Genomic DNA, 25,262 nt, shown 5'->3' with positions numbered 1-25,262 from the left:
CCCACCAACAGTGCAAGAGGGTTCCCTTTTCTCCACACCCTCTCCAGTATTTATTGTTTGTAGATTTTTGTGGTGATGGCCATTCTGACTGGTGTGAGGTGATATCTCATTGTAGTTTTGATTTGCTTTTCTCTAATAATTAGTGATGTTGAGCATCTTTTCATGTGTTTGTTGGCCATCTGTATGTCCTCTTTGGAGAAATGTCTGCTTAGGTCTTCCACCCATTTTTGGATTGGGTTGTTTGCTTTTTTTGATATTAAGCTGCATGAGCTATTTGTATATTTTGGAGATTAATCCTTTGTCAGTTGCTTTGTTTGCAAATATTCTCCCCTTCTGAGTGTTGTGTTTTCATCTTATTTATGGTTTCCTTTGCTGTGCAAATGCTTTTAAGTTTAACTAGGTCCCAGTTGGTTATTTTTGTTTTTATTCTCATTACTCTAGGAGGTGGATCAAAAAAGATCTTCCTGCGATTTATGTCAAAGAGTGTTCTGCCTATGTTTTCCTCTAAAAGTTTTATAGTGTCTAGCCTTATATTTAGGTCTTTAATCCATTTTGAGTTTATTTTTGTGTATGGTGTTAGGGAGCGTTCTAATTTCATTCTTTTTCCTGTAGCTGTCCAGTTTTCCCAGTACCACTTATAGAAGAGGCTGTCTTTTCTCCATTTGTATATTCTGGCCTCCTTTGTCATAGATTAGGTGACCATAGGTGCATGAGTTTATCTCTGGGCTTTCAATCCTGTTCCATAGATCTATATCTCTGTCTTTGTGCCAGTACCATATTGTCTTGATTACTGTAGCCCTGTAGTATAGTCTGAAGTCAGGGAGTCTGATTCGTCCAGCTCCATTATTTTCCCTCAAGATTGCTTTTGCTTATTATGAATCACAATATTACAGAAGTTAATGTAATTATTCCCATTTTACAGGTGAGACTGAGAACTCACTAAGATAACTTGCGCAGAATCACACAACTTTTAAAAGGCAGGACCACTGGTACCCAGATCTTCAAGGCTTGAAAGAAGGCAAAACAGCATAATGGAAAGAAACAAAGCTTTGGAGGCAGATACGTGAGCTCACTTCCTGCCTCCGTTCTAGCTGTAGGGCTTGTGTAACTTCCCTAAGCTTTCTCAGCTTCACTTTCCTCTTCTGTCAAATGAAATTGTTCTGGAGAAGAGTTTTGAGAATGAAATGAATTGGTATATACAAACTCCTGTCACACAGCACCAAGAAGCATCAGATTTCACCCCCACCCCCTCCATCACCCCACCTTCTAGGCCCAGGCTCAGTCATCTTCCCATGACATCATGATGTTCCCTGCCCAGGATGGGAAATCAGGCAGGAATACAAATAAGTGTGACAGAAGAGAGAAAGCAGTAAGTACTCTACAAGCAGACAAGCTTTGCGAGGATGACCAAGCAGGACTTCATGGAGACAGTGGTATTACATCTGGACCTGAAATGTTTTGTCAGATTTCAAGAGATGGAAAAAAAGATGGGAGGATCCCAAGATTCCACATCTGGTAACTAGATAGGGCACAGGGTGGAGTGATGGATGTGTAAGTATTCTGTAGATGAAAGGGCTGCACAGTGTGTGAAATGGCATTATTTAGGCCGTGCCTATGCACTAGGTTCTAGGCTAGCCCTGGGCCACTGTACTTGAGCTCATACTCCAGGCTGAGAGGCTGGACTGATTCCTCCCCCACTGAGCTGCCCACCTCCATCTGATGGTCAGCAGGAGTCCAGGCCCCAGCTGGAGGGGCTGACAGTGGGACAGCCTCAACAAGGTGGTCTCTCCTTCAGAAGGGATAGTGGGGCTGGGGACTGGGGAATGCTGCAAGGGCAATGGGCAACCTTATTTCCACCCCCTGGAAAGCTGGCATGAGAGAAAAAGGTCCAATATCTTGCTTTCCACAACTCTGACCAGCTGGGATTCTATTTTTAACCAGTGCTGTCTTAGTTGACAGCTTGGAACGCCTTCTCCACCCTTTTCTTCCTTCCTCCTGCCTCTTGCAGCCCAGAGCCCTGTAGAAAGGATGGATGGGAGCATAGTGGGTGGATTTTAGAGATATTATTGGCTGAGAAGCTAATGAGGCTTAAATTTCAGGGCTCCTCATTGCACAGGTCTCTTCCAAAGGCCCTGGTCAGTGTCCTAGCAATTTTGTATCTTTAATTTCACTTTTTTTTTCTTAAAAAAGGGCACCCAGTTTTATAAGCTCCAGGCCCCACAGAACTTGGGTCTGTCCCTTGATGGGCATGGTGTCTCTCCCACCTCCAGCTCAGTGCCTACTTCAATAGGATTATTTCTGTCTTGGTCCGATTTATTGTATTACCTTGAGCAGCTTTCTTTCTTGTTCTGGGTCTCAGTTTCCCCAACTGTTACAAGATGAAGTGTCAAGGAGCCCTCTCCCAGCATACCATGCCTCTGTTTATTTATGTATGTCCCCTTGGTGAGGTCATCTGTTCTTCCTGTTTGTCATTATGTGTGTGGAGGGGTGGTATTACTCTCTCTGTCCCTCTCTGGGGCTGGATAAGTCTTATAGTCAAGAGGGAGGCTGGGCTCTGGGACACCTATCCAGGTGCAGGCTCCTGTCTCCCCACGCTACCTCTCCTCCTTGCTGCTGGCCAGTAAGGGTGTTTCCATGGGGAAGAGTGCATTAAAAAGTCCCTACTCTTTAATTAATTCTGCATATCTGTCATGTTCTGACCCATGGTGTTTCAAATACACATTGAATAAACTGAGTCTTATCATACACTGCTTCTTCTTTTCATTAAAATTTTAATAAGCATCTATTAATACAGTACCTTAACAATGGTACCAATGGGCACAGGAATCATTATGTGTCATGGATGTCCCACCTCCCAGCCCCACCTCCATTCCAAGCTACTGCATACGACTGTGGTGTGAGGTGGGTCCAGGTTGACCACTCGGAGAGAATTCACACAGCCTCATCTAGACTCAGACCATGGGCTTTTTGGCAGGGGGTCATGCACAGGAGTGAACAGCAGGGGTAGGGACCTGACGGAGAGGACTCTACAAAATCCTGTGCCTCCACACGTGCCCCGAAAAAGTCCAAAAAGGAAATTAAGGGGGAAGCCAAGTCATTTATTATTTCTTGAAAAAGTTGGGTAAGAGAGGAGGGGAAGGCTTATAGTATTTAACTGGAAAGGAATGAAAGGACTTTTCAGTGCAAAACAGCTTGCTGGCCTGGGAAGTGTGAGATTAGGCAGGTTGGTGTTTTCAGTGCTGATTGGGGAAGGGCACGGCGAGGTCAAACTGGGGGCAGCCTGGAGCATCTCAGGAGTCATTCCTGTGCCAGGCTCCAGAGCCCTAAAAGATTCAATGCCATTACTATATGTGTGAGAGGCAAGTCAGCCCCTGTCAGTTTCCACAGTGTAGAGATAGTCCACAGCTAGGGATGCTGTGTCTGTATGTCCAAGGTCAGTGCCATGTCTCTGTGTGCCAGGCTCAGTCCCATATCAAGTGCCTTCTTTCCTGTGTGGGGTAAGCCACCTTTTCCTGTGCATTGGGGTTAGTCAGTCTCTTGTGTCCGTTGGTCTGTGTCTCTTGTGTGTCTGGATGGGGCCAGTCCGTCTGTCCTGCCTCAGCTCCCACTCCCGCTCCACCCCTCAGCCAGGTCCCAGCGTGCTGATGGTGGTGTAGCTCAGCCTGGACAGTGAGGCGATGGAGGGGGTGGGAGGATCCTCGTCCGGTAGAGGTCTGGGGCGAGCTCGCGGAGGCCGAGGACAGCAGCGGGCGCAGGTGTCGAGGCAGGCCTGGCGAAAGCGACGGTGCATGAAGCAGTAGACCAGGGGGTTGACACAGGCAGAGGCGTAGCTTAGCAAGTGGATGAAGGAGATGGGCGCACCCGAAAGGGCGCGATGTGCACCGGGGCCGTCGAAGGCGCGCCACGTGTTGGCGCTGTACACTGGCAACCAACACAGGAAAAAAAGCACAACGATCACCAGTAACATCCGCACCACGCGTTTCTTAGCTAACAGCTTGGCTTGGGCCGGCCGGGTGCAGGATCCTGGCCCAGGCGTGGGTCCGGTCAGAGCGGACAGCTCCAGTACAGGCCGGGAGCGCGGAAGCTGCACGTAACAGCCATCGCCGTCCTCACCAGCCAGCCTGGTCTCCGACCCGCAACGCCCGTTCGGGTGGGCAGGACCTGAGCACAGACGGTGGGCGGTCAGAACAGAAGGCTGAGTTCTCCAAATCCCCAGCCGTCTCCCCCCACCCCCTCCATTTCCCGTCTCTCTTCCTACTCACACACCTTTCCGCCCCACCCACTTTATGTCCCGCCTCTTCCCAAAGTCCCGCCCCTCCTGGATTTCACCCACCTCTTCCGGTCCCACCGGGCAGTCCTCCTTGACTTCCGACCCGGCTCTGGCTCTCGCTGTCACTGTCACCGTCAAAGCGAAGCCCTAAGTAGAGCTCGCGGGAGATAAGCCCGTAGGCCACCGCCATAACCACCCCGGGCACGAAAAACAAGAGCAGGAGCAGCAGTACCGACCTAGAGACAGAGCACAGATCAATCGCGCGGGTCTCTGTCCAGCTATAATCACAGATGGAGGAAGACGCAAGGGTTGATGTTTCTAGGGCTGGTGACCAGGCCCCAGAGGTAGAAGTAGGATTGGGATATGTGGCCGGGAAGGGTTAGAGAACTGGGGAGAAGCCCCGAATGGGAATCCCAGGGTGGTGGGAAAGGCAATTGTAGTGGTAATTGTTAGAGCAGCTGGAGGGAGATTCTGGGTAATGCTCGTGAGTATCTGATGGAGATGGAGAAGGGAATTCCCAGGAATGGGTTATAGGGACCCTCACCAGGTTTGGCGAACTCGCGCACTGGGCCACCGATGCATGCATTGCAGCACACGAGGTCCCGCTGGCTGCACGGCAGTGTACACCGGGTAGGGCACCATGAGCAGTCCGGACAGCATCCACGTGGCTACGATCACTCGAGCCGCGTGTGAGCGCGTCTGCCACACACGCGCCTGCAGTGGTCGGCAGATGGCGCTGTACCGCTCCAGGGCGATGGCCACGAGGCTTAGCGTGGATACGCTCACAGACACGCCTAGCAAGGGAAGAGGAAGGGGTCACCTAGGAAACTTGTACTACACACTCACCAGTGTGACTTCCATACCCGCTGACGGAGAAAGACCCCCTACATCCGGCAAGGACTTTAGAAGAGGAGAGGGGCAAGGGAGGCAGGTCGGTTGTTCACATACCCATGAAGTAGGAAACCGCCTTGCAGACGACAGTGCCAAAGATAAATGTGCCCATGAGATTGGGCAGGAGGGTGAAGGGCATGCAAGCCACGGCCAGCAGGAGGTCGCTGACTGCCAGGGAGAGTAGGAAGGCGTTGGTGACGGTCCTCAGACGGCGGCTGAGTCCCAGGACCACGATGATGAGCACATTTCCTCCGACACTCATCAGAAAGATCACAGCGTAGAGGGTGACCCTAATGGCCAGCTCCAATTCTGGGTAGGAAAAAGGGGAGGTGGCAGTAGGAGTCCTGGCCACCACTCAGCCCGGCTCTCCAATTTCACTTATCCCCAGTCCTCCAACCCCCACTACCCAGCCAGATCCCCTGCTTTCCAAATCCCCGCCCCCGCCCCCAACCCCAACGACCCACTCAGTAAATGGTGAACTTGAATCCTTTACCCTTCTAAGCCCTGGAGGCCTAGTTAAAGTGGCCTAACTCAACTCTTCCTTAAGAAAGCCTGTCCCTTCTCAAGCTTTGTTCCAAATCCTTCCTTCTCTTTGCAGCCAAACTTCTTGAAAAGATTATTTCCATCTTTTCATTCAGCCCCCAATCTGTTACAATCCAGCGACCTGTTCCCCCATTACTGTTTGCACACTTCTCAAGGTTACTGAGCTTTAACTGCTAAATCCAAAGGTCTCTTCTCAGCTTATTCTACTTGACCTCCCGGGCAGCATTCGTCCCAGTTGACCACCCACTATCTTTTGAAAGCAGGTCCGAGCATGTCTTCATTGTCTTAAAAAACAACAATGACAACAAAACAAACAAAAAAACCCTTCACCTACTCTCACCTGTCTGCAACCCTTTAGCTTGTCATCCAAATTCTCCCAGAACTGCCCTCTTCCTCCTCCCACTTCCTCCCTGCAATGCACCCAACTTAAGTCACCGGATGACTCAGTTTCTGGAAGGCATCGTGTGCACTCATGATTCTCTCCTTTGCTCATTTCGGTTTCTCAGCCTAAAATGCTCTTTCACTGCCTGCCCCCCCCCCCCGACTATTAATACCTCCCCCCCATTAATGACTTTCAATAACGAACTTGTTCTTTGTTATCTGGTAAATTCCTATTCACCATTGTCTTTCAGGACTCAGACAGACTGCCACCTCCTCTGTTAGGCCTTTCTGGACACCTTATTTGGAGCTAATCTCCCCTTCCTCTGACCATGCATGTTCCCTACACATCTGTTAGAAGGGTTTTTACTTTCTGTCTTATATTTTAATTATCTATAAACATTCATTCTCACTCCACAAGCATTTACAGAGGACTCCCTTTATACCAGGCCCTGGGGACAAACAGGACATAGCAAATGCCCTGTGAGCTCTCATCTGAGAGCTCCCAGTCTAGAGGGAAACTCAGATGTGTAAACAGATAATTGTCACATGGTGTGATAAGGAGTGAGGTTGAGGAATACACAGAGTGCTCTGGGAGCTCACAGGAGGGACATGTAGTGTTGCTGGGCTAGACAAAGGGCTGACCCCATTCATCTTTGTCATTGCCTATTGGGAGAAGGATTCATCATTGGGCTTCCATATCACAGCCAAGCAAACCCAGACAAAATTGAATCGAATTAAATTAAACTGGACCCAGTCACCCATGGCCTCAGCATGAGGGAGACTGGAGCTTGGAGGGAGAGAGGGCAGGGACAGAGCCTGACAAGTTGGGGGAAGGGAAGGGCCCAGAGCTGCAGGGCCCTTTTTCATAGCCCCATACATTGGCTGACTTTGGCCAGAGCTCCCGAATTAAACTGTTTTCTCATAACAATAGATTGTACTTATTCAGAAGTTGTTGTAGACTTCGAGTAAGTGCTACTTACAAGAGATCCCCTAACTGATCTCAGCAGTGATATTACTTGTTCAGAGCACCCAGTAAGCTAGGAGCCGATTCAGAATAGAAGCCAGTCTCTAGATCTCTAAAATGTTTGCCTTCTACCGCATCCTCCCTTCTCTGTCATTCATGATGCTGTCCCCCCCTATACTCTACCATGGCATTTCTCACTGTATTATTCTGTTCATTTTCTATCTCCACCGCTAGACTATGAGCTCTTGAGCACAAGGGCAATGCCCAATCATGTTCTCCAGCATGGCCCTAGCATTTGGCATAATGTCCCCTGCACAGGAGCTGTGAACACCTGCTTGCTGATGAATCTTACATGGATCTCTGTCACTCTCCACATAAATGAACCTGCTCTGTCCCTCTTCATCCCCCTTTCACCTCTGTGCTTCTAAAGCTCCAGCATGTGCTCTCCTTGCTGCCTCTGTCTCTTTAGAGACCCATGTTGGAGGATTTTGTTGGTGGAGGGAAGGGGGCAAATGACAGGCTGTGATTTTGGATGTGTTACTTGTACTGTTATGTACAAACCACCTGTGTCTCATTTAGAAGCTGGGCCCCTCTCTGCAGGGAAGGCTTATGGACGGTTTATGTGTGACAATTTGAGGTGTACATGTGTGTGTGTAGGGGGGAATAAAGAACTTTGGGAGGGGGATCTCTGTCAGAGGTCCTTGGACCCAGAAGAATAGAGCAGGTGGTCTATCTTGCACTCTATGTCTCCTCCCAGTCTATTGCCCCTCTCCACCTCTCTCCCCCACCCCTTAATCTCTCTAGTTCTATCTTCTCTAACACTTCCTCCTCTGTCCTCTGAATGTTTCTCTTCAACTAGTTTTGTTTTTTTTTTTTGGCCGCGCCGCGGGGCTTGAAGGATCTTAGTTCCCGACCAGGTATCGAACCCGGGCCCTGGCAGTGATGGCGCTGAATCCTAACCACTGGACCACCAGGGAAGTCCCTCCCTTCAACTAGTTCTTGATTCAACAACCACACCTCAAGTTTGTACGGCAGTCTAAACTGTGAAAAGCACATTTCTCATTCATTCATCTGGCTAATGGATCTCGTGTGTATCCTTGAACTTGGCTAATTGTGGTGTAGCTGAAAGATGGAGCTAGGCCCTCTGTTATGAAGTTCCCAATCTGTGTGGGGACCTCTGAAAACCAGAGGACAAAGTCCCAGTAAAAATGACCAGCAACTGTACAATGCTTTGCTGTTTAACTGGGCACTTCCAGCTGTTACTTTATTTCCAGCCATCACCATCTCTCCAAGTCTTTGCTGTTGAACAGTTAGGAGATGTGAAAAGGCTGAGTAAAAGCAATCTTAGAGCTAGGGATCTTGGGAAAGGCAGGGAAGGATAAATAGGTGGAGCACAGGGGACTTTTAGGGCAGTGAAACTATTCTATATGGTACTGTAATGGTGCATAAATGTCATTATACATTTCTGAAAACCCATAGAACATACAACAAAAAGAGTGAACCCTAATGTAAACTATGGAATTTAGTTAATAATGTATCAATATTGGCTCATCAATTGTAACAAATATACTACACTAATGCAGGATGTTAAGAACAGGGGAAACTCTGTGTGTGTGTGTGTGTGTGTGTGTATGCATCCATGTATATTTGTATGGTGGTATATGAATGACCACAGTGGCTTCAGGGGTGGCAGAATGGGAGATGCACCTCCTAGGGTACCTAGTGCCTTGACAGTCTATCTGTGGGCATCCTTCTGCTGGGGATGAGAGGAGAGCAGAAATCAGACCAGGGGACTCAGAAGACTGGGACAGTTCAGTTCTGCTTCTGGGGTCTAGAGGATCTACATGTGTTCTGTCCAGATGATGGCAGAGAAGTGTGGGTACAAAAATCCAGATGACGCGACATGAAACAAAAACAGGCTTTTCTAAGAAAGGATTCCACAGAACACTGAAGCTGCTGATGCCTCAAATCCTGCTCATTCACTGGTGTGTTGGATCTGGTCACCCATCACTCAGGCATCAAAGTAGTACCCATGCCTCTGTGGTGAGCATGGATAGCATCTGGCTGATTGTGGGTAACAGCTGGGTGATGGGGACATCCACATGTTAATGGATTCTAACTGAGGGGGCAGAAATAATATGCAGGGTGTGTATGTAGGTAAGATCAGAGTGAGCATTGGGTAATACTTTAGTCTTGGAGCTGATATCTGGGTGGGTGAGAGTAACACATATTTCTGTAGGCAATATCTGGAGAAGGGTAACAGCTACATGTCTATAGGTGATATCTGATTGAGTGTGGGTTGCCTGTAAGTTTAGGCAATATCTAAATAAGTGTTATAACATTTGAATGAGCCAGGGTCTGCAGATAACATCTCATTCTGTAAGTAACATCTTCAGGAAGCATGGGTTACATTCAGAGGTCTGTATGTGAATAGGGGAATATCCAACTGATGGTGATCATAGCTGACTGAGCAGAAGTAATATGCAACTATATGTGGGCAATATTTAAGTGAGTGTGAATATGAAATATTAACAGATTAAGATGTTAATCTTATTGAGTAAAATAGCTGAGCACCTGAGTGAACATAGGTAGTATTTGAGCCTTTGCGGGTAATATCCGAATATGTAAGAGTAATATCTATGACTTTATGGGTAATATCTGGAGAAGGGTTACTTAAGTGAGCATGGGTAATATTTGATTGTATGTGGATAATAATAAAACAAAAGCGAGTGTGTTTGATGGATGAGTAATATCTGAGTGACAGTCGGCAATATTAAAGTGAGTGTGGGTGACATCTGCTTTTCTGTGGGTAGCATCTGAGTGAACATGGGTAACGTTCAAGTCTATGTGGATTATATCAGAATAATGTGAGTAACATCCATATTTCTATTGGTAACACTGGAGTGAGCCTGGGTAAGATGCGTCTGTCGGGGTAACAGCTGAGTGAGTGTGGCTAACAGAGTCTCTGTGGGTAGCTTCTGACTGCCAGGTGTTACATCCAAATGTGTGTGGGCAGCAACATCTAGATGACTTGTGCTCTGAATCACTTCACATTCTGCTTTCTCAAGGTCCCTTACTCTATTAGCTAGCCCTGCTATCTTTTGCACTTCAACCTTCCTCTCTCGGCCCATTCCCCATCAACATTTTAAAAATGGCCTTCTCTCTACAACACATACACACTCAAAAGACAAACTATGCATGAGCGCGTGCGTGCTCACACACACACACACATGCACACGCACACGCACACACACCCTTCCTCAGCCCCATGTTATCCTCCTCAGCCCCATGTTATTTCTAGCACTATCCTGTTTTCTCTTTGTCTCTCTCTCTCTCTCCCTACCAAACTTCTGGAAACTTTTATCTGAACACCTTGGTTCACTTCTTATAACCCCTCCCCCATGGCCCAAACTTTTACCAACTGTAGCCACCCCCTAACACCCACAGCTCCTCCTAAGACTTCCTTGTTATTGAATCGGAAGGATGCTGTTATGACCTTATCTGACTTATATGGGCAGCATTTGACATCACTTCTCCCACTCTGCTTGAAACTTTCTTTTTTCCTTGCCTTCTTGTCTCTCTGATGGTCTCATCTAGATCTACTTCATGGACTCTCCTTCCTCTGCTTGGCTTTTAAAAATTGGTCTTCCCATGCAGATGGCCAAGAGACACATGAAAAGATGCTCAACATCACTAATTATTAGAGAAATGCAAATCAAAACTACAATGAGGTATCACCTCACACCGGTTAGAATGGGCATCATCAGAGAATCTACAAACAAGAAATGCTGGAAAGGGTGTGGAGAAAAGGGAACCCTCTTGCACTGTTGGTGGGAATGTAAATTGATACAGCCACTATGGAGAACAGTATAGAGGTTCCTTAAAAAATTAAAAATAGAACTAACCATATGACCCAGCAATCCCACTCCTGGGCATATACCCAGAGAAAACCGCAATTCAAAAAGACACATGCACCCCAATGTTCATAGCAGCACTATTTACAATAGCCAGGACATGGAAGCAACCTAAATGCCCATCGACAGATGAATGGATAAAGAAGATGTGGTACATATATACAATGGAATATTACTCAGCCATAAAAAGGAACAAAATTGGGTCATTTGTAGAGACATGGATGGACCTAGAGACTGTCATACACAGTGAAGTAAGTCAGAAAGAGAAAAACAAGTATTATATATCAACGTGGAATCTAGAAAAATGGTACAGATGAACCAGTTTGCAAGGCAGAAATAGAGACACAGATGTAGAGAACAAATGTATGGACACGGAAGGGGGAAAGCGGGGCTGGGTGGTGGTGGGATGAACTGGGAGATTGGGATTGATATATATATGCTAATATGTTTAAAATAGATAACTAATAAGAACCTGCTGTATAAAAATAAATAGATAAATAAAAATTTTTTAAAAATTGGTCTTCTTCAGGGTCCTGTCCCAGGACCTCTTTTTTTTTTTTCCCCACCTGACACAATCTCTGTATGATTTAATCTGTTCTCATGGCTTCCGTTACCACCTCTAGACAAACACCTTTCAAGTTTGTATTTCTAGCTCATACCTCTCCCCTATGTTCCAGACCCTTGGATTCAACAGTTTACTGGGTAACTCCACTTGGATATTTTACCAGCATTTAAACTCAGTGGGTTCCAAATTGAATGTATAATCTCCTTCAAACCTGTTTCTGTTCCTTTGTTATCCTTCTCATTATACAGCACCAACATCCATCCAATTGTCTAAGCCAGAAACCTAGATGTCATCCCTTGACCTCTTCCTCCCTCTCCATTTTTAATAAATCATCAAGTTCTGTTGATTTCACTTCCAGAAGTGCCTGTCAAATCCAATTCTCTCCATCCCCATTGCCAGTAGCTTAGTCTACGCCAGCATCATCTTTCATCAGGACCAATGTAATATAATAGCCTTCTAAAGGATGCTCCTCTCTCCATTGGATTGTCCTCCAATCCATCCTCTTTAATACAGAACTAATCCTGGCAGTACTACTGAACCTTTCAGTAGTTCCCATTGCCCTCAGGATAAAATCCATACTCCTTAGACAAGGTCCATTAGGCTCTCTGGAAACCCTTTAGGCTGGTCTTCATCTTGAGTGTTCATTATTCCTCTCTTATGGTACATGTCTCAGGCACACAGAAGCTATGACACACTGAATGAAAGGGCCATGGCCTTAAACTCTGGCTGTTTACACATACTGGTCCTCTGCTTGAGATGCTTTTTGCTTTTTCTGCCCCTTCACTTGGCTGGCTTTCCCTCAGCTTTTTTTTTTTTTTTTTTTTTTTTTTTTTGCGGTACGCGGGCCTCTCCCGTTGTGGAGCACAGGCTCCGGACGCGCAGGCTCAGCGGCCATGGCTCACGGGCCCAGCCACTCCGCAGCATGTGGGATCTTCCCAGACCGGGGCACGAACCCGTGTCCCCTGCATCGGCAGGCAGACTCTCAACCACTGCGCCACCAGGGAAGCCCCTCCCTCAGCTTTTTAATTTTTATTTCAATTTAGCCTTCACCTCCTCAGGAGGCCAACTCTGATTCCTAAGCCTAGGCTAGGCTAGATAGAGGTGCTCGTCTTCTGTGTTCCCACATCCCTCTCAAGGCACTTCCCACTCTGTACGGCAATTCTCTGCTTACTTGTCCTTCTCCCCCACTGAACTGTGAGCTCCATGAAGTAGGAGCTGTGTCAGTTTTGTTCTACTCCTGTCCTTAGTGCTTAGCACAATCTCTGGCTCCATAAATATTTGTTGAGTGAAAGAATCTGGGTGTAACAATGAGAGAGTGTGTGACAACTGGTCTGAGAATGCATGTAATATTTTATGGGGGTAAATAAATACTTGAATTGCAATTTATTCCCATTTTCTCTTCTAGAGCTTGGAATAATTTCCTTGTGCTTAACACTGTTCCCTCTCCTGGAATCCCACTTCTTCCTTTTCTGCCTACTGAACTCCAACTTCAAGGTTCCCTCTGTGAAGTTTTCAGACCCCATCTCCTTTGGGTGCCCAGAGTTTGGTCCCTCTTGTGGGAATCCCAATGCTGACTGTGATTTTCCCATTGGTTTTTGTCTCCCGCTTGCACTGGAGATGACAGTCCAGACCGGGTTTAGTTCAGCCCTGTGTACCCGGAACCTAGCCCAGAGACTATAATAGCAGGTGTCCAGTAACCATCTAAGGAAAGAAAAGGTATAGGAAGGGGAAAAATAAGACTGGAGCTGGGTCGTTGAGAAAATGTGGATGTTGGCTGATGGGAGGAATGAAAGTCACTTTGGGGACTGGGTGAGTGGAAGCAGTCTGGTGGTGAGGGGGAGAAGGTGGCACAAAGGGGTGGGATGATGAATGGGGCAGCCAGGCTCTAGGAGGCTGAAACCTAAGGAGAGGCACGTTGGAGAGGGGGCTTGGAAGGGACCTGGAGGCATTACTTGGAGACAGCGAAAGAGGGAGGGTATAGACCCTTGAGAAAAACTCCAACTTGGGAGGCAAAGGGATCTGAGGAAATGGAGACAGGCAGCTCTAGAGAGCAGCCCCTCAGCCCAATGTCCAGCCTAATTCAGGTTAGAGGATCTCTTTTGGGAAGGCAGGGGGTTGGGTGGGGGACACAGGAGATTATAACGCTAACTTCCCATTCGGGTCTTCCAGAGTGCCCCTTCCCCAACCAGGCCCCTTCCTTCCCCCAATCTTGCCTTCCTTCCTTTCTTTCCTTCCCCACCGTGGCTCCGTGAACTGGCTGCAAAAGGAAAGGAGAGACCTGGGAGGATTGGCCAGAGGAGGTCCTTGTCTTCCCACCATCTCTGTCTAGGAGGCGGCTGTGTGTTGGGGGTGACCGGGAGCTCTGGGGGTGGTCAGGGGACCAGGGTGTGAAGGGGCTCTGACCAGGTAGTGTGAAGCTGCAATGTAGTTTTATGAGCTGTGGGGGACACATGCGTCAGGGGAGCTGTTTGGGGACAGACGGAGTACTATGAAGGGATAGCGTGGGCGTTTGGGGAAGCAGTGGGGGCCTCTGTGAGTGTTGCGGGGTGCAGTGAGAAGGAGCTCGTGGACGGGGCTCAGGGAGGCACCCACCTCGTGTCCCGGCTCCGCGGATGCGCGGGGGCTCACAGCTGAGGTTGCCGGTGCCGCTGCCGTTGAGGAGGGGGCCCCCCGGGCGGCACAGGGAAGCCGCCGGCCCGGGTCCGTATCCCGGCACGCTCCGGTTCGGCTTCAGCAGCTCCATGGCCCCGGCCCATCCGCCGCCCCCTGCGCTCGGCCGGGCCGGCTCCCCGCAGCGGATCCACCTGCTCCCGCGGAGATTCCGGCTGAGGCTCCCGCCCCGCCTGGTTCCCGCCCCCAACCCCGGCCCCCGCCCCTCCGCTCCTCCTCTCCTCGCCCCGCCTCGGCTCGCCTCCCTCCCAGGCTCGGGTCCGCCTCGGTCCTGCCAGGTGACTCTCCGCCCCCCTCTCCTGCTCCGGACCTACTGGTCCTCCCACCGCCGACCCCCACGACTGTCCTCGCCCCCTCCCTAGATCTCTCCGGTCTTCTGTTAGAGATTTCCTTCCCGCCCACTCCCCTTCGCCAGCGTCCCGGTTCCGGAGAATTCTCGGGAGCCTCCGTGTGTGTGTGTGTGTGTGTGTGTGTGTGTGTGTGTGTGTGTGTGTGTGTGTGTGTGTGTGTGTGTGTGTGTGTGTGTGTGTGTGTGTGTGTTGGTGAGGGTTGGGGACAGGTTAGGAGTGGATGGAGAGGTTGTGAGGAGGGAGGTTGGGCAAGGAGCGAGCGTAAGAGGGACGGGGTAGAGCCCGGCTGCCGCGGGGTCTAGCATCTTTCCCTGGTGGGTCGGGGGACGTGGAGACGGGGCCGCATGCTGGGATCCCTGGCTGCAGCGCAGATGCCTTAGCCCGCGCGGAGCGCCACGGGTTCCCTACTTTGCCGCAGGGGCCGCAGTGACCGCGACACCATCGCTGGTAGCTCCCTGCAGCTCCTCGCCTCGGGGCTGGGGTAGCTTCCGCATCCTCACCTCTTACCTCAGGCGCAGCACCCACGCTTCCACCCGAAGCGCTCAAGGAACCCTCCTCAGCGGGCAAGGATGGGGAAGGGACAGCATTTCCCCCTTGGGAACCCTGGCAGGGGAAAAGGGCTGCCTGGACGAAGAGTGACTTGGGGGTTGAGGGGCGGCCGGGGTAGTGGTGAGAACTGCTTGGGATAAACAGGAGTGGGTATGCTTCTGTTCCCAGACCAGCACAGGCATAACCCGGGAGGAGGCGGCTGGCTTTCTCTGTGGTCTCCAGGCAGCGCCCACCCTCACCACCCGACACACTGACGCTCCCTGTTTGTTCTCAGCGCAGGTGGAGCAGCCTGTGCAGGGCGTCAGGTTCCCACGGGAGGGGGCTGGAAGGGGCTGGAGCACCCGAATGCAGCGGGGACAAAACTGAAGGGGGCATGCGCAGGGCCTGCGCTAGGTTCCTTGGGCCGGACTTGCCTCCTCTAATGGTTCAGCCCTGCTTGATGTCATTCTTCTCTATTCCAAAGAAACTCTGATATGACCTGGAATTCCATTCTCTGGCCTCCAGCAGTAGCTGTCAGAGATGGGAGTTATCGGTCAAAGAGAACATTAGACTGGGGATGAGGTCTGAGTTTATGGGGAATTCAGAGACTCTTAGCCAATCAGTTTTCTGGAGAGAACCTGGTCCAGCTAGCACTGAGTTTATAAGGGATGAGACACTGAAGGAGGATTTAAGCCTGAGGTCAGTGGGAATGTTGTCAACCGCCCCCCTCCCCCCTTCTCCTGGCACTACCTGCCTTCCCCACCATAGCAGCCTGATTTGCTGTTTGTTCAGCTCCAGCACAGGTGAGGCCTCAGATAACCTGCTGGACTTTTCCCACACTGGATGAGGGTAAGGTGTGGGAGCAGGGAAGCAAAGGAAATGTAGGGGAAAGGGGAGTGGAAATAGGAGAAGGAGATGGGCATTTACTTATTCAGCAAAGTATGTGCCAGGTATAGGGCTGTACTCTAGCTGTCCGATACGGTCTGTGCCTGAGTAGCTCCCAAGCGAGTGGGGGAAAATTATAGGTAAGCCAATGATGACAACATACGGTCATAAGTGCATCCATCAAGATGCACAAATCGGAAATTTACAAATCATCCTGAATGCCTTACTCCCTTATGCTCCTGCACCCCTGTGGTGGAGGCTGTGACGAAAAGCCCAGACTCCTGCCGAAAAATGAAGGATTTACTCTCCTTCTTCACTGAGAATGCTGCTGGAAGATAGCCCTCAACTGTCAGCCCCTTTGGGAGTTGCCTAAGCTGAAGAAAGCTGGCTCATTTAAGGTCATGTTCCTTTTCTGGGGCAAAAAATGCATAAAATGACTGATCGACAGAGAGGTATAAAGGTTCAGCTCCCTCACCCCGACAGAGGACAACTCTGAAAGATGTTCACAGCTGCTCGTAGGGTTGACTGAGGTCGTTGTTGGGCTTCTCAGCTTCTCCCTTTGCCCGATCCCACTTTCATCCTCTCTCTTACACAGGTGTTGACCCTGAGAGCACTCCTTAGTAAACATCCTCCCCAGTAACCTCTGTCTTAGAGTCTGCTTCCTGGGGAACATAACAGCCTCCCTCCCATGTTCAATCCATCATGAAGTGCTGTTGATTTTAGCTACTGACTCCACTGATGTTGCCCCACTGTTTCTTTTACTACTCTCCCAGCCTCCTAAGTGGTCCACGTTTTACTGATGCTCCGGACGCGCAGGCTCAGCGGCCATGGCTCACGGGCCCAGCTGCTCCGCGGCATGTGGGATCTTTCCGGACCAGGGCACGAACCCGTGTCCCCTGCATCGGCAGGCGGACTCTCAACCACTGCGCCACCAGGGAAGCCCAAGAAAGCTTTTTAACAGTGTCTATGAAGCCTGCATGTCTTGACTCCTTCTGATCTCTCTAACCACCTTGTTTTGAGTCACTGTTGTTCTTGTTCTCTCCACTGAAGACACTGGCCTTCCTTTAGTCCAGTTTTTGGGTGTATATCCTCTAGTTACATGGCTTCTGTGCATTCTCTCTGGAAGTTTTCCTTCCTTATTTAATTAACTCCTACTCATCCTTCTGATCTCAGCTCAAGGTCTCAGCATTTCTCAGGGGTGTTTCTCCTGGCTTTCCCTCCTGGGTAGGCAGAATCACAAGATGATCCCTAATGACTCTCACTCTTGTGTGATCTCCTTCCCTCAGGTGTGGGTGGAACCTGTGAATGTGATGAGACTCTACTCCTAAGATTATGGTACATGGCAAAAGGGATTTTGTGGATGTAATTAATGATGCTAATCAGTTGACCTCAAGATAGAGAGATTATCCAACTAGTCCTAACTAAATCATATGAATCCTTTAAAAGCCACGAATTTTCTCTGGTTGGCAGCAGAAGGGGAAGTCAAAGAGATTTGAGGAACAAGATTTGATACACTGTAGCTGGCTTGAAGATGGAGGGGGCCATGAGGCAAGGAATGGGGGTGGCTGTGGTTGGCTTGAGGATGGAGGAGGGCATAGAACAAGTACCTGAGAGTGGCCTCTAGCTGAGAGCCATCTCTGGCTGACAGCCAGCAAGAAACTAGGGACCACAGTCCTACAACCACAGGAATTGGATCCTCCTAATGACAAGAATGAGCCTGAAAGCAGATTTTCCCCCAGAGCTTCCAGAAGAGAACTTAGTCTGGCTGGCATCCTGACTTCTGCTTGGTGATATCCTCCCTGAGCAAAGAACCCAGCCATACTGCCTGTGAGCTAATAAATGGATGTTTTTAAGCTACCAAATTCATGATAATTTGTTACCATAGAAATAGAAAATAACACACCTCTCATCTCAGGAAGTAGCAAATGCAGACCCTTGCAAGCCATGCAAGGAAGAAGTGAGGGCATTGGAAATTTGTTAAAATTTAGAAAGACTTGGAAATATTGTAGTGGCAGCTGGTGTGGAGAGCAACTTAAGGAATGGGACCAACTGGGAACTGCATAGGAACTGTTTGATAATCACCTACTATGTTCCAAGCATATAATCTTTAATCCTCACAAAGAACTACAAATTTGGGAGCAAGATTATTGATCACTATTTTAAATGAAAAAACTGGTTCAGAGAGAGTTTTAGTAACTTGCCCAAAGCCACAAAGCTACTAGGTGAAAAAAGCCACAATTCAAAGCCAGGGATTTGGGAAGTCAGAATTCAGGTGCTCCTAGTACGCTGCTTCCCAGTATAAGTTTTATTGTTTCTCTGGTCACCTTCTTTTTCTCATTTTACAAAATATTTTTTTCAAATTTTCTTGACTTATAAAATCTCTTATTTCATCTCTTACCCTGGTGACAGCCCATATGTACAAACACACACACACACACACACACATACTATCCTTCAGTCACAACAAGTAACATGGCCTCCCACTTCATAGAGAAAATAGTAGCTATCAGACAGCAGCTCCCACCAGGGAATCTGGTCCATTTTGGATAAGTAAAGTTTCAGATGCCTATTAGACATCTAAGCAGGAATTCCAGTAGGAAGCTGAATAAGCAGCTTGTAAAGGAAGTAACGTAAACCATAGAATTAATGAGAGTATGTTGAATAAGGAGAAATGAGGAACCAGGTCAGAAGTCTGGAAAAGACCATTATTTAAAGGCTGGATAGAGAAAGACCGGTCTGCAAAAGAGACCAAGAAGGAGCATATAGAGGGGTGAAAGGAGAACAAGGGGAGCAAGGCATCATGAAAGCAAAAGGAGACATGCTGAATGGAATCAAACACTGCACCTGGACCAAGAAAACAAGGATGAGAAATGTTCTCTGAATTCAGGGGCCTGGAGGTCCTTGGCCACAGAAAGAGCCATTTTGGTGAGGTCCTAGAGACGGAAGACAGATCAGATGTACTGAACACTGAATGTCATGGGAGAAAGTGGAGCAAGTGACTTTAGACAAGGTTTTTTTTTAAATTTAATTTAATTTATTTTTTTATACATCAGGTTCTTATTAGTTATCCATTTTATACATATTAGTGTATATATGTCAATCCCAATCTCCCAATTCATCACAGCAACCCCCCCTCCCCACTTTCCTCCCTTGGTTAGACAAGTCTTTTTGAAGAATAGTTATTAAGGAAAGGAAAGAGGGAAGTAACTAGAGGGGGATGTGGAATGAAAGATTTTAAGATGGAAGAACTAGAATGTTTTTAGGGGCAGATGGAATTACTGCAATGTGTAGAAAAGACTGAAGAAATGAGAGAGAGACAGAGACAGAGACACTAATGCAAGGTTCCTGAGAAAAGGTAGGGAAGTATGGAACCCAGTGCATGTGTGGAGGGTTCTAGCTTTTGATGGGAGTACAGATTCAATTGTAAGAAGTTAGTAGAAGAGAATAATTATAGATGAAAATGTCATGGCAACCAGATAACAAGTATATAGATGAAAATGTCATGGCAACCAGATAACAAGTATATTTCCTAGACTATTCTTTTGCAGCTAAGTGTGGCTTAATGACTACATTCTAGACAGTGGTTGTGGATGGAAGTCATAAGTGCAGCTTCCAGATCAAGTTCTTAAAGGAAAAGAGTGAACTCTCTCTTCCTCATTGACTTTTCTTGCAGGTTGACTGTGGATGTGGATAAGCCACTTTCAGTCATGCAGTGAAGTGTGCATCCCTCACACACTAGGGATGGCAGAGTAACAAGATGAAAGGGGCCTGGGTCTCCTACATGCTCAAGTCATTTTGCCACCTCTGGTTCTCTTGTATGAAAAAGAAAGAAACTACAATCTTAAGGCTCTACAATTTTTTCTCTTTTTTATCATAGCAACTTGATCTGTAGCTTAAGAAAGTAGGTGTTAGATTTGGTGGAGAGTTGTTTTCTGATAGTTTCTGGTTTCTCTATGAAATTGGAGATCTGTTTACAGTGAGTGGTGTGTATATGTATGTGTGTGTGTGTATAGGACTGAAATTTTAGGAGTCAAGATGGTTTAAGAAAACTGTATATAATGGGAAAGGGAAAGTGGACATCTGAGGAATGTAGTAAGATAATTAGGAGAGTGTTGAGGACCCACTTAAGAGTTGGTGACCGTGAATTTCTAGTGGTATCAGTTTCTCCAGCAGAGCCCAGACAGTTGGATGCAAGTATGGAGAATGTTGATGGTTCAGTTCCTCCTAAGCTGAGATTTTACCAGGTGAGTGGGATGGAAAACAAAGGGACAAGCGTGAAATGACGGGCCACAAAATCTCAGCTGGACATGGAGAAGACAGAACTATGAGGTAGGTGACAAAGTTTAAATGAGTAATAAGTAGGCTTTAGAAGGTTGGGAGTCATCAGCAATAAGGAAGGGAAGAGGGTAGCACAATGAACATATGAGTGTCAAAGAGCAGAGGTCTATTGAGAGTAAAGAAGCAGCACTGGTGAGGGCAGAGGATCCCAAAATCTGTGTACATGGATTATGAGAGGATGAGAAGCCACCCCTTTCTGTGAAGGATATACTATCTTTAGGGGATGGCTGGTTTTAGTTAACATGGGAGTTGAGAGGGTGTTCAAAGTTGAGGATATAGCAGTTTGCTGATGTTGGGAAAGGAGTTACAGAGGACAAAAACTCCTCTGAGAAGCTTTCCTTAGCCCCACACATCTGGGTTAGGTGCCTCTTAACCCACGTACTTCTGTAACACCTGTATCTCTCATTACAGTAATTCTTACAATTACGTGTCTTGTAATTGCCGTTTTGCTTGTCTATATTTCAAGGCTCTCGTGTCTGTCCTCTTCTCCAACATTTTCTCAAACCACTCCCCACATTACTCTCATTTCTATCTTTTCTTTATGCTCAAGGAACCTTGAGTTGCCTATTGTTTCATGGTGCTTTCCATATTGTTCATCATCCGCGTACCTTGCTCATATTCTCCCCTCTAACTAAGTGCAGTTGGGTGATGGGAGGTGAGGACCAGGAGACAGTGGGTATAAACTGTTTCAAGAAGATGGTTTGTAAAGAGGAAAAAAAACCAAGTCATAGATACAGTGGGGAAAGAGGACATACCATGAGCAGAGGAGGGAGGAGGAGGGATGAAAATGCACTGCTAAGAGGGTCAAAGCTCATTTCTCAAAATCAGGAAATTCTATCCATGCCAGAGTTAAGCCAACATTTGGAGAGAATGGGATTGCTTAGGGCCAGGAAACAGGGGAGTTTTAGATGAGAGCAAGGAGGGAAATGCAAAATCAATGCCAGAGGACAGAGACTTGGACCCTTGTTCCAGAACAAGTCAGAAACCTAAGAGGTCAAGGAAGCAAGTGCATGAGGTCCTGAAGTAGGGCCAAGTTCAGTCCTCAGGGAAGCTGCCTTTTTGACTCAGGCCTTGACCTGTCAATATTGTCAGTTTTTTGGTTTTTGGTGCCTCTGTGGTGTGTGTGTGTGTGTGTGTGTGTGTGTGTGTGTGTGTGTGTCTTGCAGGGGGTGCCGGCCCACCTCCTTGACTCTTGTGGCTTAGAACAATCTACCTTTGCCTTGGGGAAGTCTCAGTCACCCACGTTACTGCCCAAGGTGGGCACATGATCCTTCTTTCAATATTCCATATCACAGTTGAGATAAGAGGGGAATGTTTAAACAACATGTCAGTAAATGTACAAGGGAAAGAACAAAAGAGAGGAGCACATAGTGTCAAATGCACAGCCACATAACCTGCTTTATAAGGTAGGACCTATTTCCAGCTAGCTTGCAGGTCCACAAAACATCAGCACTTTCCTTGGGAAACCCAGTGCTCACACACGGTGGTGTGAGGGTCATGAACACGCTCTGCCTCCACACCTTTGGCCCTGACACACATGCAGCTGGGATCCAGTGCTAGGAGGGGAACCAGTCATTTAGTCCTTGGGGTGCCAGCTTGCCCACTGGCTCAGCCCCTCCCCCCTGCGGCTGATCAGGTTGCCTCTTCCCCTCCCCATTCAAGACCTTCTTTTCTCAGCATTTCTGTGATGTGCAGATATTCTTCTGTGCTGAGCTCCTGCCCACGCACTCCCTGCCCACGCAGAAGCCCCTTCTCTTGGCATAATTCAACAAAGAGGGAATGGGCTGAGAAGACACACCGCCTGGAGCCAGAGCAGGCAGGGATGTTGGCTAGAGGAAAGAAACCAGGGGCAGGAGCAGCCCTCCAGAGGCTGGCCTTATGCTGGGGAGAGCAGAGCATACACTGGGGGCTGGCTCCCGCTGGAGGGTTACATTTGGCTTCAGATGTGGTTCTCACAGGTAGGCCAAGACAGGCCTGGATCCCCCAGGTCAGGGCCTCACTTGAGGGCTAAGATGGCCATAGGAAGGCTCACCCAGGAAGTCAAATGGATAGAGGGCTTCCAGGAATACATTTGAGCCTCTGTGGCCCTGTGAAACCTATTGGTGAAAGGCAAGGCTGAGGGCAACAGGCCAAGGTACCGAAACCGGAAAGGCAATGCCAGACACAGAGAGGGCCCATGCATTCTGCGTAAAAAGCACAGGAGTTTTCAAGCTCTCGGGTAGGGGAGTCTTGAATGATCCCAGCCATTCCATAGTGTAGACCCCACCAGGTGCCTTGGGCTCTGATTTGGCATAGCTAATGTCTCTCAGCATCACCACTGCTGCATTTTAGTTTTTTTAAAAACATCTGAATAAGTTTTTTCATAACCCAGTTGAGACCCAGATTCTGTCTCTAAGATTCCATTTCTCCCTGGGGAATTCTCCCAGCTTTGCAAGGCAATGCAATCCTAAGGCCTGGGAGGGAGCTGGTAGGAAGGGAGGAAAGGAGAGCCCTGCGCCCTCTGCTGGCCAGACCTGGCATTGCCAGCACAGCCCCAAGGCCCAGGGCCAGGCAGGGCTGCACAACCCGTGCTCCTCAGGGTCCTCAAAGGCATAATAAGCTGCTAGAGGGATAGGAGTAATGGTCATAGCTATTATTCATTATTAAGCATTCGCTATCTGTCAGGCACTGGTAGACAGTTTACATTTCTTATCTCATTTACATTTTAATTCCCCAAGCACTGCTTTCAACAACCTTGAACGATTTTGTAGGAGGTGAAGAGTCCCCCAGCCAGTAACCAACGTTTCAGAACTAAAATCTGACTCTGACTGGCCTACAAGCACATGATTGGCTCCAAACTCTTTCTTATCTGTTGTGCTTTTAGGCCAGCCTAATACCTGCCTTGACTTGAGCCATGCCCTGACCCCAGCTCCAGTCCAGCTTGACCATCCATTTCTGATCCAAGCGTCAAGCCAAACCCTAGCTTCAGCCCCAAGCTGGAATCCACCGACCTTGCCTCCTGGTCCTGGCTCCTAGTGTCTGCACCAGATCTTCCCTGGGCTGGATGGCCTGTTTGGCTAGGAATGGGATTTCCTCCCAAGCTTGATACTTTATTTCCACCTCTCTTTGGGGCCAGCAGCCAAACTGTCAAAAAGGAAAAGGTGAAGTACGTGGGCCAAAGAAGCTAATGTGGGGGGAATAGCTAACTGGGAACACTGAGGAGGAGTGTACATCTCAAATCTTAGCCAGGCCAAGGTGTCCTGAGGTTAGTGGCCCAAGGAGGGAAGTGGGTGAGGCCCTAGATCCTGCGGGAGGGAGACGAGGTAAGCCAGAGGCAGCTGGGCTCTCAGCAGGAGGGCCCTTGAACAGTTCTGACACCCCTGTAGGAATCTGGCGGTGACTCCCCAACACCTGCCCTCCTCCCACAGCTGCATGTGTGCGGGCAGAGAGCTGGAATTGGCAGCTCTTCTCCAGAGCAGTGGGTGGTCCCTTGTCTTTGGCAGTAGCCCTGAGATCACACTTCAGCACGCTGGGCAGGCTTACTGGTGATTCACAGGTTCTGCTCTGTACCACTGGCTCCTTCTCTGGTTACTACTTGTTGCCACCATTCCAGCTTGCAACATTCTCAAGAAAAGAAGGAGCTTGCCTGGCCTTGACCTCAAGCTGAGGTAGTCCCTTTTCTTATCTCCCTAAAAGAAACAGTAACACAGACCTCGGTTTCTTTCCATGTGACTTGGGAGCCCTGTGATACTGGGCAAGTTATCTAAATCTCGCAGAGCCTTGGTTCCCTCATTTCAAACTGGGGAAAGATGAACATCTTTCTCATAGTTGTAAAGATTAATTGAGACAATGCACTTAGCCCAGGACCTGGCATAAAATAGCTTTACAATAAATCATATGTAATATTTTTAGTTGCCCCATGGGCTTGTTTTCTGATTTGGAAAAATGAGCATAAAATCATCTAAATTTCCTAATATTGCTAATTTAAATTTCCAAATGAGATAATTTATATAGAGCAGTTATAAGTGATTCCATAACAGTGTGTTAAAAAATTGGACGTTTACTTGATTCTCTAAATCAGACAATTCTCATCTAAGTGTTTAACCACCTACCTTACAGAAGATTTAATCTCACTTGTGTTTTCTGACTTTCTTTCCATTCTCTCTTCCTCCACATTTAGGGTCTTATAAAAGTCTCTGGGGGTTTTATGTTGGACAGAATAGCTGCAGAGGGGGAGGGCCTCTGGCAGTCAGACCATGTTGGTTATGAAGGTATGCACCTCGCTCAAGCCTGTGCTCCCCCTAGGGGTGCTGCTCTGAGGCTCCAGTGTGAGCTGGGGCAAGGTGATCTTTCTCCAGTTTCCAAAGACTCAATTCTTAGTGTTCCCTATTCTGGGTCTGGGGTGAAAGTGGGGTCCAGGCTGCTTTCCTTCCCAGAAACCCTGTGATAGGTAGAATTTTTACTCCATTGTCTTTGCCCTCTGGTGTTACTTCTCCAGAACTGTGAGATAATAAATCGGTGCTGTTTAAAGCTGTTAAATTTGGGGCAATATGTTACAGCAGCATAAGAAAACTAATAAAATGCTGAAGAATCCCATTCCTTTTCTTAGTCTTGGGGAATCTCCTTCCTCAGAAGTCCATAAGCTTCTGCTTCCTCAATTCTCAGTCCTCCCAGACAATCGGGCACAATTCACCCCAGGTGAATTTTTTGTGAAAACCTCGGAGCTCTGATTTTCACAAACAAAAGCTAGGGCAGAGAGTTTCTGAAAATTTATATATGCTCTTAACTTTTTATTTTATATTGGAGTATAGTAGATTAACAATGCTGTATTAGTTTCAGGTGTAGAGGAAAGTGATTCAGTTATACATATTCATGTATCTATTCTTTTTCAAATTTTTTTCCCATTTTGGAAATTTCTATTTTTGACGCTGTAATTCAAAAAGCTTTAAGTCAAGGGGATACAAAGATTTAGGTACTTTCTTAT

The 25,262-nt window shown here is 47.9% G+C and overlaps 1 protein-coding gene across 3 annotated transcripts; it reads right to left on the bottom strand.

The window, feature by feature from the left end:
* Positions 1-3,622: 3,622 nt before the first annotated feature.
* On the bottom strand, positions 3,623-14,271 carry CCKBR (cholecystokinin B receptor; the record flags this gene model as incomplete). 3 transcript variants are annotated; one of them, XM_079707693.1, is made up of 5 exons in its annotated part: positions 3,623-4,161; positions 4,334-4,506; positions 4,815-5,064; positions 5,219-5,470; positions 14,121-14,271. In XM_079707693.1, the coding sequence occupies 5 exons, from the start codon at positions 14,269-14,271 to the stop codon at positions 3,623-3,625; spliced, it is 1,365 nt and encodes a 454-aa protein (XP_079563819.1). The 3 variants fall into 3 exon arrangements, with proteins under 3 accessions (XP_079563819.1, XP_079563820.1, XP_079563821.1); XM_079707694.1 differs by having other exon boundaries at positions 4,349-4,506; XM_079707695.1 differs by lacking the exon at positions 5,219-5,470 and having other exon boundaries at positions 4,349-4,506.
* Positions 14,272-25,262: the final 10,991 nt, after the last annotated feature.

This window comes from Hyperoodon ampullatus (genome assembly GCF_949752795.1).
Source record: "Hyperoodon ampullatus genome assembly, chromosome: 7".
Lineage (NCBI taxonomy): Eukaryota > Metazoa > Chordata > Mammalia > Artiodactyla > Ziphiidae > Hyperoodon > Hyperoodon ampullatus.
The sequence above is the reverse complement of the archived record's forward strand: the minus strand, read 5'-3'. Positions and strand labels throughout refer to the sequence as shown.